The sequence below is a fragment of the Pristiophorus japonicus genome, chromosome 14, assembly GCF_044704955.1.
Source record: "Pristiophorus japonicus isolate sPriJap1 chromosome 14, sPriJap1.hap1, whole genome shotgun sequence".
Taxonomy (NCBI): Eukaryota; Metazoa; Chordata; class Chondrichthyes; family Pristiophoridae; genus Pristiophorus; species Pristiophorus japonicus.
The window spans coordinates 129,798,934-129,817,828 of record NC_091990.1 but is presented as its reverse complement, the minus strand read 5'-3'; the positions used below and the strand labels follow the sequence as shown (position 1 = coordinate 129,817,828).

General features: G+C 41.0%; 1 protein-coding gene across 1 annotated transcript in view; it reads left to right on the top strand.

Annotated features, from left to right (window-relative positions):
- sbf2 (SET binding factor 2) overlaps positions 1-18,895 on the top strand; it is a 715,543-nt gene that overhangs the window by 378,260 nt on the left and 318,388 nt on the right. Inside the window, exons 8-10 of the mRNA XM_070898748.1 lie at positions 13,044-13,176; positions 15,156-15,264; positions 16,300-16,413. Of these exons, the coding sequence (XP_070754849.1) occupies positions 13,044-13,176; positions 15,156-15,264; positions 16,300-16,413 (356 nt within the window). The remainder of the gene's footprint in view (positions 1-13,043; positions 13,177-15,155; positions 15,265-16,299; positions 16,414-18,895) is intronic.

Below are 18,895 nucleotides of genomic sequence, written 5' to 3'. Positions count from 1 at the left end.
AGAGAGAAACAGAGTTATCATTACAGGTCGATAACCTGACGAAAGGTCATCAACCTGAAATGTTAACTTAGCTTCTCTCTCCACAGATACTGCCTGACCTGAGTTTTGCCACCATTTTCTGTTTTTATTGCTTGCACACTGGGTTTCTTTGGCGTGCTTAGGACCCAGCGCTGAACTCAGCACTCGGGTTGAAGTTTGGGTTAAGTCGGCGTGCACACCACCACTCCACCATTTAAATCTGCAGAGTGATACTTAACGGCAGCGTTGCCGGGCCATGGATAATGGAGGATGCCACGGGACACGCCCCCGGTTGGCGAAAGAGCAGTGGCCGCCCTCTTTGCGCCATTTTTTGCCAGTAATGGGTGGTGTAAAGCCCCCGAATTTTTAGTCCTGTAGAGAATGCAGTGTAGGCCTCAGTAAGTAAGAACATGACCAAAAAAACTCCATAAATAGTGACTTTGGTCCCTGCATTGCCTACATTTCTTGGCTTAAATCTATGCCAACAAAAAACTAGCATAAATGCAAGAAATTCGCATGAGCTGTTCTTTTGCATTGGGGCAGAGTTATGTTCGCCAGTAGCAGAGAGTTTTGGCATGGTTTTGGTGCAAAAGATCAAAAAAATTTGGGCTCAGCAAAAAACATCACTTGTGTTTGAAATTTCTTGATCTTTTGTGCTGAAAATCGACATTGCATCATACTTTATGCCATTGTTTCAGTAAAAGTTTCTAGGAAATTCCGGGACTTACTGCATTTCCCAGCCCTTGACATCCTTCATCTGATGAGCTTAAAATATTCTCAAAAACTGATGATGAAAGTGAAACTCACTTTTTAAAATGCTAATCAATTCTGTACGGGGAAATGAAAGCTTAACGAAATATTATCTCAACTTCCAAGTGATAACCACCAGTTTGCATACAAAAGGTGGACATATCATTGCTAGTGAGGGTAGGCTTCATTGGTGTCTTGAACCCCCAACATGCATTACTATTTATTTACTAACACCAACAGGCCACTGATCCCTCTGCAGTGGTCCATTTTTAACCATCTGCAGCTGATGCTATCTCTGCCACCTCTTCAACATTCTAATAACTACCAAACAAACAAGCTGTACCATTCAGGCTCAAAATACTGATAACTAAATAATAGTTTCTACAATTTAGCACTGTATCAAATAAGACAAAGGAAAATCAAAAAAATCAGCTCCTATAGTTTGCCTAAGAGAATAATGAACTCCGTTTCACCAGGAAATGTTACTTTTTGATGACATTGATTCCCAGCATTAAATGCATTTTCTATTCAATTGTAAGCTTTAAAAATAGTCATTTTAATGTGATATTTCAATTTGCAATACAAACATTATTCATTTTAATAGCTTTCCACATCCAACATATATAAGCTATCAATAGCATATGTTTAAACTCATATTGCATTCTTAAATCTATTGTAATTCTATTGAGAATTGCAAAATAATTCCATTCAAGCCTCTTGTGAATTATTTGACAATACTTTTCTGCAGTGATGACATGATATTGGACTATCATTGCAGTCCGTGTAATTTTAGTATCACATTTAACCGTCAAAATTGTTTAGGTTTTTCATTGAGGTTGAACAAAGAGGCTGAAATTTAATCTCGGGGTTCAGTTGGCATTCAGAAATCACTTGAGCTTTGCTGCCTTGGTTTATTATGTTAGTAAAAGCTTCAGAATTAAACTACAGATTTATTATTCCCACTCTATAGTTTTATGTTCAGCGTGACCACTAGCTTGTACAGTCCACACTGAACAACAGCATTTAGTGAACTATCCATCAGTCCTCTTAGACTGATGCAACATAGACTTGTGCTCCAGAGCTGTCCGCGCCTCTAGCCAAACTATCTAGTACAGCTGCAACACTGGCATCTACCCGACAATGTGGAAACCTACCCAGGTGTGCCCTGTCCTCAAAAAGCAGGTCAGATCCAATCCGGACAATTACCGCCCCATTAGTCTACTCCCAGCAAAGTGGTGGAAGGTGTCGTCGACAGTACAATCAAACGACACTTAACTGCTCACCGATGCTCAGTTTGGGTTCCGCTAGGACCACTCGGCTCCAGATCTCATTACAGCCTTGGTCCAAACATGCGCCAATAAGCTGAATTCCAGAGATGAGGTGAGAGTGACTGCCTTTGACATCAAGGCAGCATTTGACCAAGCATAGCATCAAGGAGCCCTAGTAAAATCTAATTCAGTGGGAATCAGTAGGAAAACGCTCCACTGGCTGGAGTCATATCTAGCACAAAGGAAGATGGTTGTAGTTGTAGGAGGCCAATCACCTCCGGCCAGGACATAGCTGCGGGAGTTACTTAGGGCAGCGCCCTAAGCCCAAACATCTTCAGTTGCTTTATCAATCACCTTTCCTCCATCATAAGGATTTTAGCAAGGCTTTTGACAAGGTCCTACATGACAGACTGGTCAGAAAAGTAAAAGCCCACGGTGTCCAAGGGAAAGTGGCAAGTTGGATCCAAAATTGGCTCAGTGGCAGGAAGCAAAAGGTAATGGTCGATTGGTGTTTTTTTTTGACTGGAAGGCTGTTTCCGGTGGGGTTCTGCAGGGCTCAGTACTAGGATCCTTGCTTTTCATGGTATATATATCAATGATTTAGACTTTAATGTAGGGGGCATGATTAAGAAGTTTGTAGCTGATACAAAAATTGACCGTTTGGTTGATAGTGAGGAAGAAAGCTGTAGACTGCAGGAAGATATCAATGGACTGGTCAGTTAGGCAGAAAGTGGCAAATGGAATACAATCTGGAGAAGTGTGAGGTAATGCAATTGGGGAGGGCTAACAAGGAAAGGGAATGCACAATAAATGGTAGGATTCTGAGAAGTGTAGAGTAACCAAGGGACCTTGAAGTGCATGTCCATAGATCCCTGAAGGTAGCAGGACAGGTGGATAAGATGTATAAAAAGGCATATGGCATACTTTCTTTATTAGCCGAGGCATAGAATACAAGAGTACGGAGGTCATGCTTGAACTATATAAAACACTAGTTAGGCCACAGCTAGAATACCGCGTGCAGTTCTGATCACCACATTATAGGAAAGATGTGATTGCACTCGAGAGAGCTTAGAGGAAATTTATGAGGATGTTGTCACGGCGAGACATTAACTATGAGGAAAGATTGGATAGGCTTAGGGTTGTTTTCTTTGGAACAGAGGAGGTTGAGGGGAGACTTGATTGAGGTGTATAAAATTACGAGGGACCTAGGTAGAGTGGATAGAAAGGACCTATTTCCCCTAGCATATTGGTCAATAACCAGGGGGTATAGATTTAAAGTAATTGGTAGAAGGATTAGAGGAGAGTTGAAGAGAACTGTTTTCACCCAGAGGGTGGTGGAGATCTGGAACTCAATGCCTGCCAAGGTGGTGGAGGCAGAAATCCTCATCGCATTTAGAAAATACTTGCTTTTAGAAAGTACTTGGCTATGCATTTGAAGTGTCATAACCTACAAGGCTATGGACCTAGAACTGGAAAGTGGTTTAGGCTGGATAGCTCTTTTCCGGCCAGCGTCGGCACGATGGGCCAAAAGACCTCCTCCTGTGCCGTAAATTTCTTTGATAAGTGCGGATGTTCGCTGATGATTACACAGCTCCATTTGCAACTCCTCAGATAATTAAGCAGTCCTTTCCCGATTGCAGCAAGATCTGGATGACATTCAGGCTTGGGATGCTAATTGGTATGTAATGTTCATGCCACATAAATGCCAGGCAATGCCTATATCCAACAAGAGAGAGTCTAACCACTGCCCCATGACATTCAACGGCATTACCATCGCCGAATCCCCCACCATCAATATCCTGGGGCAGGGGGGTTCACCATTGACCAGAAACTTAACTGGACCAGCCACATAAATACTGTGGCTACAAGAGCAGGTCAGAGGCTGGTATTCTGCGGCGAGTGTCTCACTTCCTGACTCCCCAAAGACTTTCCATCATCTACAAGGCACAAGTCAGGAGTGTGATGGAATACTCTCCACTTGCCTGGATGGGTGCAGCTCCAACAACACTCAAGAAGCTTGACACCATCCAGGACAAAGCAGTCTGCTTGATTGACATCCCATCCACCACCTTAAATATTCACTCTCTCCACCACCAGTGCACCGTGGCTGCAATGTGTACCATCTACAAGATGCACTGCAGCAACTTGCTAAGGTTTCTTCGACAACACCTAAACCCATGACCTCTTATTGCCTAGAAGGACCAGGGCAATAAGTGCATGGGAACATCATCACCTCCCAATTCCCTTCCAAGTCACACACTATTGTGACTTGCAAATATATCGCCGTTCCTTCATCGTTGCAGGGTCAAAATCCTGGAACTTACTTCCTAACAACACTGTGGGAGTATCTTCACCACACAGACTGCAGCGATTTAAGAAGCCGGTTCACCACCATCTTCTCCAGGGCAATTAGGGATGGGCAATAAATGCTGGCCTTGCCAACAATGCCGACATTGCATGAGGGAATTAAAAAAAAATAACTGTGAATATTGCTTATTCGTACAGCATATTTTTTTCAGTTATTATGATTGAATTTTTTTGCATGATGTCTATTTGTTAGAAGCCAGCAGATGTATTGCTTTTATTGATATTGTAAATGTAGCTAGTCACAATGGAGAAATGTATCTTATGATCCAAAACACAGCAAGCTTACTACATTATTCTAACCTCCCAAGCTTTCCTACCATTCATGAGATGGAGTGCTTTTCATAAGAACATAAGAAATAGCAGGAGTAGACCGTATAGGCCTGCTCCGCCATTCAATAATATCATGACTGAACCTCTACGTCAACTCCAATTTAGATTATAATTTGCAATTAGACAAACCATTTATTTGGATTTAGAACACAATTTATGTGAGTTGCAAGGTTGTGAAACATTATTTCTTCCATATTGGATATATATTATTTCACAGGGATATCGCTTCAAAATTCAATTTGCCTATTTCTAGCATTGTAATGGTTAACCTAATCTAGTTCTATCCCATGTGCTATTTTCTGAAGTATGATGTTTCACTATATAATGCATACATTCACTTTATGACATATGAGTTATACAACAGCAGCTTGCATTTATATAAGCACCTTTAATGTAGTAAGATGTCCAAGACATTTCATAGGAGCGATATCGGGCAAAATTGGACACCGAGCCACATGAGATGACCAAAAGCTTGGTTAAAGAGCTAGTTTTCAAGGAGCGTTTTAAAGGAGGTCAGCAAGGTAGAGAGCTGTTTGTTAGATTCCTTCAGCATTTCTTTTTAACTCATTTGCAAATCGAATGAATATGGCTGATTTGAGATATTTTCTAGAATTTTTTGATTGATTAGTTATATCTACGCAAATACTTAATTTCTCCTGTTTTCTTTCATTCTGCTCCTTTTTTCTTTGTCACTATGCACCAACCGCAGCCAAGAACAGTGCATACGAGATATGCTCACATGCTTCTGAGTAGTGCTTTTCTGAATGGATTGTTGGGAGGTGTGTGGAAGTGATGAATGTTGTTGTTTTGTTGCCAATCCTTTTGAAAATATCAGAGATGAAAAATCTTCGATTTGAAATTTGAACAAGAAATGCAATTATAAGTTTCAAAAAATTGCAGAATGTTTTCTTTTATTAAAAAAAAAAGGACCCATTATTCAGACTTTCACTTCTGTGACAAAGATGGGGGGGAAATTTTGAGAGATATGCCCTTGGAAACCAGCTCTTAAAGTGGGTATACTTCTACTAAGCATGTTGCATTTAAGGCTGGTGCATTGATAGTGAAGTAGAATTCGAACACTTTTTACTTCACCCAAAGAAGGATTGAACTAAAACACAAGGAAATGCACTGTGTAATATGATGGTCATATTTGTTTGGCCAATTCATAAAAGTATGTTTCATATCCTTTGGATTCATAAGAACATTGCAGTCAGGAAGCGGAAGTTATTTCCAGAGACATTCCAGTGTATATATGTATTATCAGCAGGATGCTGTTATGTTTTTTAACGACTGAGAAATTCTATCTGTTGATGAGTCTGTGGCTTGTTGTTGGTGATTATTGTGCCTGTGTATTACTTAGTGCAGGAAATGAATTGGCCTTGCAGTAACCTGAAGGAGTTAAGTAAACACTGAAGAAACAAACATGTTTGTCAATGATTATTACTGTTGCCTCATGACTTCTAAGTGTCAATTCAATATTCCCATGGATCCTCCATCTGCGCTCAAAACAAATCAAAAGTTAAGGATTGGGGGCTCAATTTTCCCCAATACCGTTTTTTTGCTCATTTAAAGAGTTCCGCCCGTTTTGTTTTGGCCCCGACTACTCCAAAAAAAATAACTTGCAAGTTTCCCCGTTCTAATTTTTTCAATTGATGCCTCGCAGCCTGTCCTTTAGCTTCGGGGGGTGGAGCCTAATGTCTGCGCCGAAAAAACGATGTCCCTCCCTCCTGCGCATGCATGGAAAAAAAAAAAGAAGTTTTTTTACATGACTGCTATGGGCGCGCATGCCCAGTACACCTCCCGGTCTGCATTCAACCATTTTTGAAGAGCCAATTGTGTGTCAGAACTTTAATTCTCAGTGGAAAAATCGGATCTGCAATATGCAATGCGGCTCAAGAATTTCTCACAGGAGAAAGTGGAGGCACTAGTTACTGTAATTGAGGCCAGATGGCACGACCTGGACACCAGCAGAGGTCACACAAAAGTTTCATCAAAAGAAATGAAGAAACGCTGGAACTAAGTTGCAGAAGATTACTGTGCAGTGGTGACCACTCCGAGGTCCGAAGGCCAGTGCAAAAAAAAGTGGCAGGACCTTGGTCAAGTAGTTAGTGTAAGTAATATTTTCATTTATTCACTGGAAATGCAATTGTAAATGTGACCATCTGTATGTCCCACCCAGCAGAAAGACACCCTCTCTTTAAAAAATTATATTTTTATCTTTGCAGAGGAAGATGGCACACAACAAAAGAGAAAGAACTTGAACAGAAGGGGGCCAGGCAAATCTGCACCCACTGACACCCTTGGAAGAGAGGGTCGCTGCTTTGATGGGTCCTGCCTGGAGAAAAGCAACCACCACTGCACAAGTTGGGCCCACACTCGAGGGAGAGGGTAAGTCCTGCAAATTCCACATTCTGACATTGCTAAAAGTCAAGTACTGTGCGGGCTACCCATGCTTCGATTCATGGGGATATCTCTGTTAGCTACGGTTCGGTTGATGCAATGTGCTATCATTCATCGTGGTCCTTCAAATGAGCCTGCTGCCTGTGCTGTGTGAGCCTACTCATGCCACCCACCCTGCCCCCTCCTCTGCTGCTAACCATTTGTCTGTTCTGTTATATTTTGCAGTACTTGAAGCCAACCCTGACGAGGCTGAAGCCAATGCAGAAGAAGATTCAGACGCGGACGAGCCTGAAGAGAACATCTTCCAATCCCACCTTCCAGACCAATAGCATGGTGGGGAGGGGGAGGATTAATGCCTCACTTTTGTACTCGCTCTGTAGGAGGTGCAAGTGCCCCCCATTGAGGTGCCAGGCCCTTTCTTGAGTGGTACGAGTGTTGGGACATTCCATGGTTTCGCACAGACCGAGGCTGCGAAATCAACTGTCACTCCCACTTCAGTCCCCAGACCAGTCTCCGAAGAGGCCCAAGCCTGGCCTTCCACATTATCGCCTGCCCAAGCCCCATCAAGAAGTGCGCATTACCCGAGGTGCTTGAAAGAATAAGCTTGGTATCAACTCGAGAAACGCTGAGGCACCGCCTGCGGGCAGAGGTGGGGTCACCAAGACCAAGCGCAGCGGGTGGTCTTAGACTAAGTGGAGGAGCGATGGGTGCAGCCTTTCTTTGCTGTTGTTATTATTGTTACTATTGTAACTGTTCTCAAATTAAAAGTTTTTGTAAGTGATGTAAATTTACAAGTTTAAAAGTTTGTAAGTGATCTTAAGTGAAAACTTTAAAGTTTTATTCAAGAATATTTTTATTAAAGTTAAGTTAAGTACAGACAAGTCTTAAACTTTTGAATAAAATGTATTTTAAATTATAACTGAATCATTTCCATTATTTGTTCCATTATTAACACAGCTTTTTGAACTAAAGAAGAATCATTTCCATTATTTGTTCCATTATTAACACAATCTTTTGAACTAAAAAAGAATCATTTCCATTATTTGTTCCATTAACATAGCACAACATTACGGAACAGGTCCAAACAGTAAACATGGTCCATTTGGAATATTGCCTCTAAGCCTTCAGACAGCAAAGTGTTCATGGATGAGCTGCTGGCGCAAGGCTCCAGCAATCGTTAAAGGGGCACGACGGCCCGCCCTCCTTCGCCGTCATGCTCCGTTTCAGGTAGTTTCATGGCTTCCTCCTCCTCCTCGTTTTCCTCCTCGTCATCTGCATGTTCTTCCTCATCAGCCACACTCACCTTGGGTGGGTCATCTACTACCAGCTGCTGCTGCCTCATGATGGCTAAGTTATGCAGCATGCAGCACACAATAGTGAACTGACCTGACAATCTCAGGGGAATATTGCAAGTAGCCTCCGTAATGGTTCAGGCATCGGAAACGCTGCTTCAAGATGCCAATGGTCCTCTCTATTATGCTGCGTGTTGCAATGTGCGACATGTTGTATTCCTGATCAGCTTCCATCCAGGTTACGCTTAGGGGCATCGTGAGCCAGGTTCCGAGGCCGTACCCTTTATCTTCCAGCAGCTAGCTCTGCCCTTCTGACTGCTGCTGAAACATGGCAGATAAAGCGCTCTTGCGTAGGAAGAGCGCAACATGGGTCCTCCCAGGGTATCTCGCATCAAGTGACATGATGCGATGCATTTGTCACACAGGAGTTGCACATTCGCGGAGTGGAAGCCTTTTCTGTTCCTGTACATCTCTGAATCCTCCAAAGGTGCTTACAAGGCGATGTGGGTACAATCAATGCAGTCCTGTACCTTTGGGAAGCCAGCAATCCTGGCGAAGCCCACAGCCCTGTCACGCATTGCCTGGGCGGTCATGGGGAACTTTATGTAGTCATTCCTCTGGGCACATAGTGCAGCAGTCACCTCCCGAATGCAGATATGTGTTGCATGTTAAGAAATGGTGCACCCATCCCCAGTTATGGCCTGCAATGATCCAGATGCATAACATGAAAGTGCAGCTGTAGCCTTTACTTCAACTGACAAAGCAGTCCTCCTGACGCTTCTTGGGTGCAGGTCTGCTTTTACTAACTCACAGATCTCAGTTACAACTTCTTTGCAGAAATGCAGCCTTCTCACACAGTCTGCATCACTCAGGTGCAGGTACGAAGGCCTGTCTCGATTCACCCGATGTGGGTAAGGCCTCCTGCCCATCATCCTACGTGCTCTGAGGTTCCTCATGCGATGACGTTGAATCAATCGTCTGCTCTGCAGCACCATCATGCAGAAGGCTTGCACGAGGTACAGCATTGTCAATATTGCCCCCATAATTAAATTGTAGCTTTGCAAGAAGCTCAAAACAGCAAGACAAAGGACTCGAACCTTCTCCCCCCCCCCCCCCCCCCCCACCCTCTCTCTCTCTCTCTCTCTCTCTCTTTCTTTCCCCCCTCCCCCCAAGGTCGATGCCATAGTATGGACCACACCCTGGTCGGCGCATGTGCAATAGGCTTGCTTAGAACGGGAAGCTAGGCATTCAATGAAGATATTTGGGGCATCGAGGTCGATTGCAATTCTTTAATTCTAGATTTTTTTCAAAGTACCACCCCATCACCAGCCAAACGTCTCCTCACCGGGCTCGAGGGTCGGTTGGCAGAACCGCTCCGTCGCCCGGACACGGGCTCGGTTTCCACTGCCCCTCCCCCTCCCGGGCTTCTTTTGAAGCCGAGCCCGTGTGGTCCGGGCGAGGGAGCGATTCTGCGGGCCGATGCTCTGACCCTCGAGCCTGGTGAGGAGACGTTCGGTGGTGGCGTGGTACTTTGAACAAAATCAAAAATTAAAGAATTGCTTTAGATTTGCATTTTCTCCCTTTTGACTTTGAAAAAATTACGCTTCCTGATGCATATTTTTCGTCTTCTTGACTCCCTCCAAAACTTCGCATAAAAACAATGGCGTCTTTTTGCGCCGATTTTTTAATGCGTGCTGGTTTTTCTTAAGTGCCCAGAAGAAAAATGTAAGTTGGCCAAACTTGCTTAAATGTGAAAAACTGGCGCAGACATCAGGTTGCGCAAAAAAATACTAACCTAAAAAAATCGTACCTAACTGAGTTACGCTGGCGCAGAAACTTTGGGGAAACTTGGATATTTAATTTATGCCAAAAAAAATCAACGCATGCCAAAAAAACGGCACAGATAATTGCGCCCTTAATATCTTTGACTATAAATTTTCTTTACAGCACCAAATTTTTATTACTTAGCTTATCTGTAGGCAAGTGTCTAAATTCAAAACTAACTATTCTTCCGCAAAAATAGAAGAGAAAAATTGTTATGTTACTTGCTAAAACTATAGATAAAACATAATTTCACACCTTTAGTCACAACAGCTGTAATGTAAGAGCCTGTTGCTGTTGGAGAATCAAAAGTAACCTGGGTGTGGTGTGACTACAAGAATTTTCACATACTAAAGTAAATAATGTCACAGAAAAAATAATTCAGAATGATCATTTGAAGTAATGTATCAGTAGACAATGAAAATCTCTTTAGTGGTGAAAATCTGTTTGGAAATTCTTGATGATAAACTGAGGTAAAACATCAATTGATCAGCAAATTAGGGCTGTAAGATAGGGCAGCGACTTGTACTTGTAAGGAGAACTGATAATGAATGGTGCATTGATGTAGAGCCCGAATGTAAAAGGCACTGACAGAAATTGGATGGGAAAATATTAACACAAACCGAAGTTTCAAACATTTGCTGGTGGGAAAGTAAGTTGTGAGGAGGACGTAAAGAGGCTGCAAAGGGATATAGACAGGTTAAATGAGTAGGCAAGAACATGGCAGATGGAATATAATGTGGAGAAATGTGAAGTTATCCACTTTGGTGGTAAAAGTAGAAAAGCAGAATATTTTTTAAATGATGAGAGATTGGGAAATGTTGATATTCAGAAGGACCTGGGTGTCCTTGTACAAAAATCACAAAGTTAATATGAAGATACCTGAGGAAGGATATACTTGCCTTAGAGGGAATGCAACTTGATTGATTCCTGTGATGGGGGAATTGAGCTATGAGGAGAGATTGTGTAGATTAGGCATATATTCCCTAGAGTTTAGAAGAATGCGAGGTGGAGGAATCTCATTGAAATGTATAAAATTCTTAAGGTGCTTGACAGGTATGGATGCTGGGAAGATGTTTCCTCTGGCTGGGGCATCTAGAACTCGGGGTCGCAGTCTCAGAATAAGGGGTTGGCCATTTAGGACTGAGATGAGAAATTTCTTCACTCAGAGGGTTGTGACTCTTTGGAATTCTGTACCCCAGAGGGCTGTGGATGCTCAGTCATTGAGTATATTCGAGACAGAGATCAATAGATTTTTGGACACTAAGTGAACCAAGGGATATGTGGATAGTGCAAGTTGAGGTAGAAGATCAGATAATGATCTTATTGAATGGCAGAGCAGGCTCAAAGGGCTAAATGGTCAACTCCTGCTCCTATTTCTTATTCATTTCTTATTCTTATGATGCGTTTGTCACAGAAATAGGGTGTTCAAAAATGTACAAAGTTTGTGGTAATATTGTTGGGACGAATAATCATTGTTAATACGTAGAATTACTTACCGTGGAGTGTTGTTCTCCAAAATTCCCAAACTGTAAACTCTGATTATAATTCCATGATGTATGGTATTTAGGAAATACAAATACCACTAGCTTAGTATAAGAGGACCAACTTGGTGGGGTACTATTCATTTAAGATGGAATGTGATGCTCTACTGTGTAAGCTGCAACAACCAAAACAGGAAATGCACGTGATCGATGCCAGATCACATGATGTGCTATAGGAAGTGTGGACTAAGGACACTATGATCAATATTTTGCAAAACATTTTCAAACAATGGTCTAAAAAATTAATTCCAAAATGTTTTGTTTTGCTTAGTTTTGTTTTTTGCGCTTTACTTGTTTTGTGTTTTCACTATTAAAGGTCTAATTAAAAACATACTAAGTTCTATTAAAAACATAGGAAAGGGATCCTCAGGGGAACTGTGGGTAGTGCTCTGCATACTTGAAATGGAATGTGTGTAATAATAAATTTTGGCCTTCATTTCAGTTTGCAGCACAGACGAAACCAAGCCCTGTGACTGTCAGCTTTCTACCTCTGGGATAGGGATAAATTTAATGGCAAGATGATATGTATTCGAGAACAAAATAAGTAGTTTTACATTTAGTGATAATACTTAAGTTTCATCATACATTTCAACAAATGTTGACATCACAATTTTAATTTTTTTGTTCGTCATTTTGTATTTAGTATTGTGATATTTTTCTTTAAGTATTCATTGCTTTATGATGCAAGTATCCAACATACTTGAGTTTTGGGGTACTCTGTACAGACAATACTCTTGATGTGATTATGCATATCTCGACAGTATTTTTTTTAAAAAGTCTTTAATGTTATGTTTCCTTTATTCTTGCGATGTGGATGACAGTGGCAAAGCAGCATTTATCGCCCATCCCTAGTCACCCTTGGAGTATTTAGAGATAACCTTGCCTTGTTATGTATAGGCTAGACCAGGTCGGCTGGAAATTTTCCTTCCCAAATGACATTCGTGAACCCGTTGGGTTTAATTAATGTTGGTACTCTGAGAGAATTATCATATTTAGTACCCTGCATGTATTATTCTCCCACATGTGTACAAGTTCAAGAACTAAAATGAACTGCTGATTATTGATTTTAGAGTGGGGGTTACAGTAAAGACCCAACAAAGTATTCTTGTTAATATAGAATTGTATAGCAATGCCATTAAAGTTAACGAGTTACATTCCTTTTACTCAATATTTCTGTTACTAAGTTGGATTGTATCAGGATGAAGTTATTCTCATGAAACAACATCATTTTAATCAACAACTTCTATTCAAAGGGATCCAACAAGTGTTCAGCCTTTTCTGTGCCGTGCTCACAGAAAATAAGGTTCTTTTTCATTCAACCAGCTATCAGAGACTTGGTGAAGCAACCAGAGCACTAGAGTCTTTAATGTTTCCCTTAAAGTATAGGTAAGACTTTTATTCTTACGGTACTGTTTAATAAATTGTATGAAAAAATTTAATGTTTTTCTGATTTCCCATATTATTTCCATGGATTTTATTCAAAGCACTTGTTAGAGTCCCACAGTGTGACAGCTTTTAATGTGAATGAATGATAGTTTATGGGTCCAGTTTCTATATAGTCCATAATTTAGACATGTACTTACAGCAACTCAACTGGAAAATAAAGATATAATTTAGTTTACAGCATTTATTAAAGCATTGAGTTAGGAGCTGCAACTTTAAATGGACTAAGATCTGCACCAAGGGTGCAGCACACAGGGAGCCTATAGCATGGATTCATGACATTCAGCAGCTTTCAGGCTGCTTTGAAGTCATGGCCCCCACTGTTACTCTGAAGCCACTCCAGAATGTTGGGAAAAAATCATTGACATCACCAATGCCAGTAAGAAGCCTTTTACTGAAATATGAAAGAAAAATCTATCAGTTTAGTGCCAAATTAGGGACAGTTTTTTGTGGTTACTTCATGCCCATTAGGAGCTAGATCAATAATTCCCAAATCTATTGCACGTAAGCTCTTTCCAGCTAGTGGAGAATAAATCTTTTCATTGCATCAGTGTGGGCTGAAAAAACAAAAGGGCAGTGTTCAAACAAACCCATTGTGCCCCTCGCCCATCACTGGGCTGGATTTGAGTCAAAGTCTTCATTCTTCAGTCAAGAGGAGATAATGCACTGAAGTTGTTCAGTGCTATTGCCAATGCTGCTGTTTGTTGGCTGACAGGTAGTACAAGTTTGTAGATGCATAGGTTCTTAAATGGGTGCTGTACCTGGTAACCTGAATTTCTGTTTGGGAGAGACAAATTTAAGTGACAGCCAGGGCAGGGTTCACAGCACCAGGAGTCTATTGCTGTCCTGCTGCAGCACCTAGATCCTTTGTTTAATCTTTGTAGAATATGTTGGTTATGGAAAGTTTGGTTTTTGGTTTTAGTGACTAATGATTAAGTTGGGTCATAAAAGAAAGAACGTATTCATATAACTCTTCCGTAGGATGTCCCATGGCCAGCGAATTACTTTAAGTGCAATTACTGTTGTTATGTAAGTAAATACAGCACGCAATTTACAGCCATCAAGGTCCCACAAACAGTAAATAAGATAAATAACCAGTTAATGGTTGAGGGAGCAATAGCGGCAATCAGAAGAATTTTCTTCTCTTCCTTTAATTGCTGCTATGGGATAATTTATGTCTACCTGAACTGACAGACAGGGCCTTTGTTTAATATTTTATTTGGAAGATGTAACTTTCACTAATGCTACACTCTATTCGTAGTATAGTAGAGTGCCAATGTATATTAGATACTCAAGTCCCAGAGTGAGGTTTGAATGCACAATCTTCTGAGTCAAAGAGTGCTACCAACTGCGGCAAACTGAGAATTAAGGTAATCTGTTTAGTTGAATAACGCAATATAGCAAGAGGGAGGATTTAATTTTTCAGAAACCGCTAGGTTTTTGTAACATAGAGTACATTTTCATATATTTTTATTTTTTGATGGAGAGAACATAGCAATAAATTCCAGTCTTGCCATGGGATTATTTATATATGAAATGTTGAACTGGTTTCATTGCAATTTGTGAGTATTAAAACTGTACAGATCGGATCTTGACCATTCTCAAGTCATTGAACAAAGAATGTTATAATTCCTTTGATGTTTTGCATTTATTTAAAATTAAACATGAAAAAGCGTTGGCCAGCAAAAGCAACTGTCTTTCATTGTAGCATATTTTATTACCAGTAAATCTATGAAGAAGCTGTAATGCAGTTGAGTTTATATTTTTAAATCTGTTATTTATTAAATACTGTCTATAGAGCAGCCCAAGGGGGAACTGGCTGCGAACTCACTGAGAAAAAAAAAGTGACTGGATCTTAATTTTTTGTTTCTGTACGAGGTGATTAATGTTGCCAACTCTGTTTCCTTTTTGTTTTTCCCCAGTTACCCTTACATTCCGATTCTCCCTGCACGGCTCTTGGAAGTGCTAAGCTCACCAACTCCATTTATCATTGGTGTGCACTCCATGTTTCACAGTGAAATTCATGAACTGGTATGTCACAGCCCATTATTATGTTTGTTTAGAAGAGCAATTGTGGATTTTGTCAGTTTTGTGCACAACATCATATGTAAATTATTACCAAAAAACATTTTATTTTCTGGAATGATGTTTCTTACTGGAATGCGAAGCAAATCATATACTCAAATTGCTTTGTACTTTAAAGTATGTGAAACGTGCTTGATTAATTATCTTGATTCACATTACAATGCTCTTCGATGCATGAGGAACATTAACATTTACAAAATAGCGACGTTAACTTTCTGTGACATCTCTTCTTTGTCTCAATATATTCCATACCCCACAGGAATTGGCTCAGGATAGCAATTGATAACATCACAAGGGGCATTGTCCCTTTGTGACAGTGATACAGTTCCTCTGGAAAGGCTGGTACTGAAAATAAAGAAAGTGTGAATTGGTTGACCTGATGGAATGCAGAGTGTACAGGGATTGTCATCCGCTTGGAAGAATGTTACCAGTGGAGTCCCAGTCTGTTTTGAAACGTCGTTTGTTTAATATCTTTATTAATGATCTGGAGGATTTGAATATAGTTCTGAAATTTTAACTTGCAATCCTCAGGATCAGGACTCCAGTGAGAATTTATGTATTTAAAACTTTCTATTATTGCTGCTGTTGATATATAGGCATTTTTAGGGACATGGGATATAGAATTAAATGCACGAGACTTAGGATAGAGAACAGGAGAAATATTTTCACACAGACTGTGGAATGCATGACCAGAGATAGTGATTGAAGCAGAGGCCATGTCAGCATTTAAGAATAGGGTAGATAGGCGGTTTGAGGAAAGGGTGCTTAAGGGATATGGAGACAGGGTGGGCGCAAAGGATTAGGACCACTGCTTGTGTGGAGAATAAACAGAAACGTGGACTATTTGGGCCAACTAGCCTATTTTGGTTTTGTAATTCCTATGTATCAATGTAATTTTTATACTGAAGTCATTCCCAATTTTTATTATCCTTTTTTATTTGTTCTTGCAAGTACAACTTTTCAATTGTTTCCTTTTTCTAGTTAGATGTAATCATCGCTGACTTGGATGGAGGTACTATTAAAATCCCAGAATGCATTCATCTTTCCCAGTTGCCAGAGCCTCTCTTGCATCAAACCCAAGCAGCACTTTCTCTTGTAAGTTGGGTCTCTGATAACAATATGATGAGAATTTTAACTTGCAGTATAATCATTGATTTGTATTCAGAATTCCAGTTACATTGTTGAACAAGCTGACCTAGTTCTGGTCTATAGTGGGGTCTGTATGATTGCTATAGGAATAATCTTATAAACTTTTTTCCTCCTAGGTTAATTATCTCATACCATAGCACAAATGTGGCATGAGTAGTAATGGCTTATTTCTTTACTGGGACTATTTTCACTGTTATAGTGCCAGGCATGCTTTCATTACTTCCCTGACAGAATTTGGCTGAGCACCAATTATTTTTGCTGCTTTATATCTTATCCTGTATCAAGGGATATCGGGATTGGCCGGGAAAGTGGAGTTAAGGTCGAAGATCAGCCACAATCTTATTGAATGGCGGAACAGGCTCGAGCGGCCATATGGCCTACACCTGCTCCTATTTCTTATGTTCCTATCCCTTTTCCTCTCTCTTCATTCTTCTTCATCTCACCTCTTTACCCTTAGCCCTGCCTTCCAGCCTATCTCTCATTCTCCAGCATTTATTTGACGTTCTACACAGTTGCTGTGCAGTATTCCATGACTGTTTCAGCCTTTTCCTCTTCCGCTTCCATCCCTGACATGCCCCAGTCCATTCCCATACTAGGCTCAACTGCTCCATGACACCCACCTTCTGTACTCTTGATCCCCTCCTGCCGCTTATCACAAGTACCTCTCTGCCGCCCAATGCTAGGTGATATTATTGACGGCTGATTTCAACCCGCGATCGTCTTCAGCTACTGTCCCATACCAACGCTCCTTTTCCTTCTAATGTCTTTGAACATATCACCACCCAGTTGTCTGCCTACCAATCTCATCACTCGCTATTTGAATCCCGTCAGTCCAGCTTCTATTATGTGTTAGCAATGAATGGTTTAAAATCAATGTGTAATTTTCAGTAAAGAGTACATGCATTGTTCTCATGCTGGGCACATGATGGAAAGTTACTGAGTACTGTTAGACAATAGTGGCTCGGAACAATGAACTCTTATCTATAACATGGATGGGCACGTACTTGATGGATGGAGAAATCAGGGGCAATGAAAATGGATTAAGAATGTGCAAAACAAGATAAAGCCCAAGGACTGTGCAAGAAACAGAATAGGCTGCTTCTGGCAAAGGAGGAGACCTAACATTCATGAGAGCAAATTAATAATTATAATGTATACATTTCTGTACTAACTATAAATATGGGAGGTGCCTGAGGGACTATGTTTCCTGTTCCAAGGAGCCTTGCAGCTACATGTGCATAGATTCTGAGCAGAGCAGTGTTTTTATGTGTACCATTATGGATGTCTCTCGGAGCCCCTATAGGAATCTCTTTTGAAAGTAAATGGACCAGATTTGCAAATTTTTGTTACTGAAGTACTAATAAAGCGCTAAGTGCTAAGTAGCCCTCTCTCCATGTCAGAATCTGTTTGGATTTACGCATTCCAACACTATGCCCATAGAACTCGGTCAAAATCTGCAACTTTTGATTTGTTGTTGGAATGTTGGCAAGGTGCATTTATTGCCCATTCCTAGACGGCCCTGAGACAGTGGTGTGCCTGCTCCTTGTACCACTGCAGCCATTGTGGTGAACGTGCTCCCACAATGGTGCTCATTACTAAACTTCATCGTGATTGTTTACAACCTGGTGGCTTGCTCGGCTAATGCAGAGAGCATTAAGAATCAAGTACATGGTGTGGAACTGGAATTGTGTAGGCACAATTGGGTCCATGTGGCAGGCTCCCTTTCCTGAAGGGCTTCAGTGAATGAGTTGGAATCTCCTGAAGCATTCTTAGTTATCTTTCTGGTGCCATTCCACAAATTTGAGATCTATTGAACTCAATTTGATAAGATTTTATTGGAACTCTGGATTACTAGTCTGGTATCACATAACCATTAAACTATCATACCCATCATGTCTCAGCAACATTTGACCACTCCTCCTACATGGTCTCTCCTCTGTGGCCCATCTCCGTGGCACTGCTTGGTTCTATTCTTACCTTTCCGAACATAGCCAGTGCATCAAGTTATAGATAGGAGCATGGGAAAGTACAGGATCAAAAAAGATTCTTCAGTCTATCTCACTGATGCCAAAAAATTAATATATCTTAATCGACAAATGTCTCAAGATGAGCGCCATGCTTTTCAACCAAAGAATCTACACCCTACTCCCAATTCTATCCCCCTCCCAAGATGGTCACAGATGTTGAACACAACTGTGCACACCTTTGATGTCCCATTTGACCTTGAGCTGAGCTTCAAACCTTGAAAGCTATCCCCACTACCAAGATCACCTTCTCTACGTTTGAAACATTTCGCATCTCCAATTATGCCTTACCCATTCATGGCTTCGTCATCTCCAGGCTTGATTTCTCCAATATGTTTCTCACTGGCCTCAGAAGTTCCAACCGATATAAACTCCAACTTGTCTAAAACTCTTGTTAGTTGTGT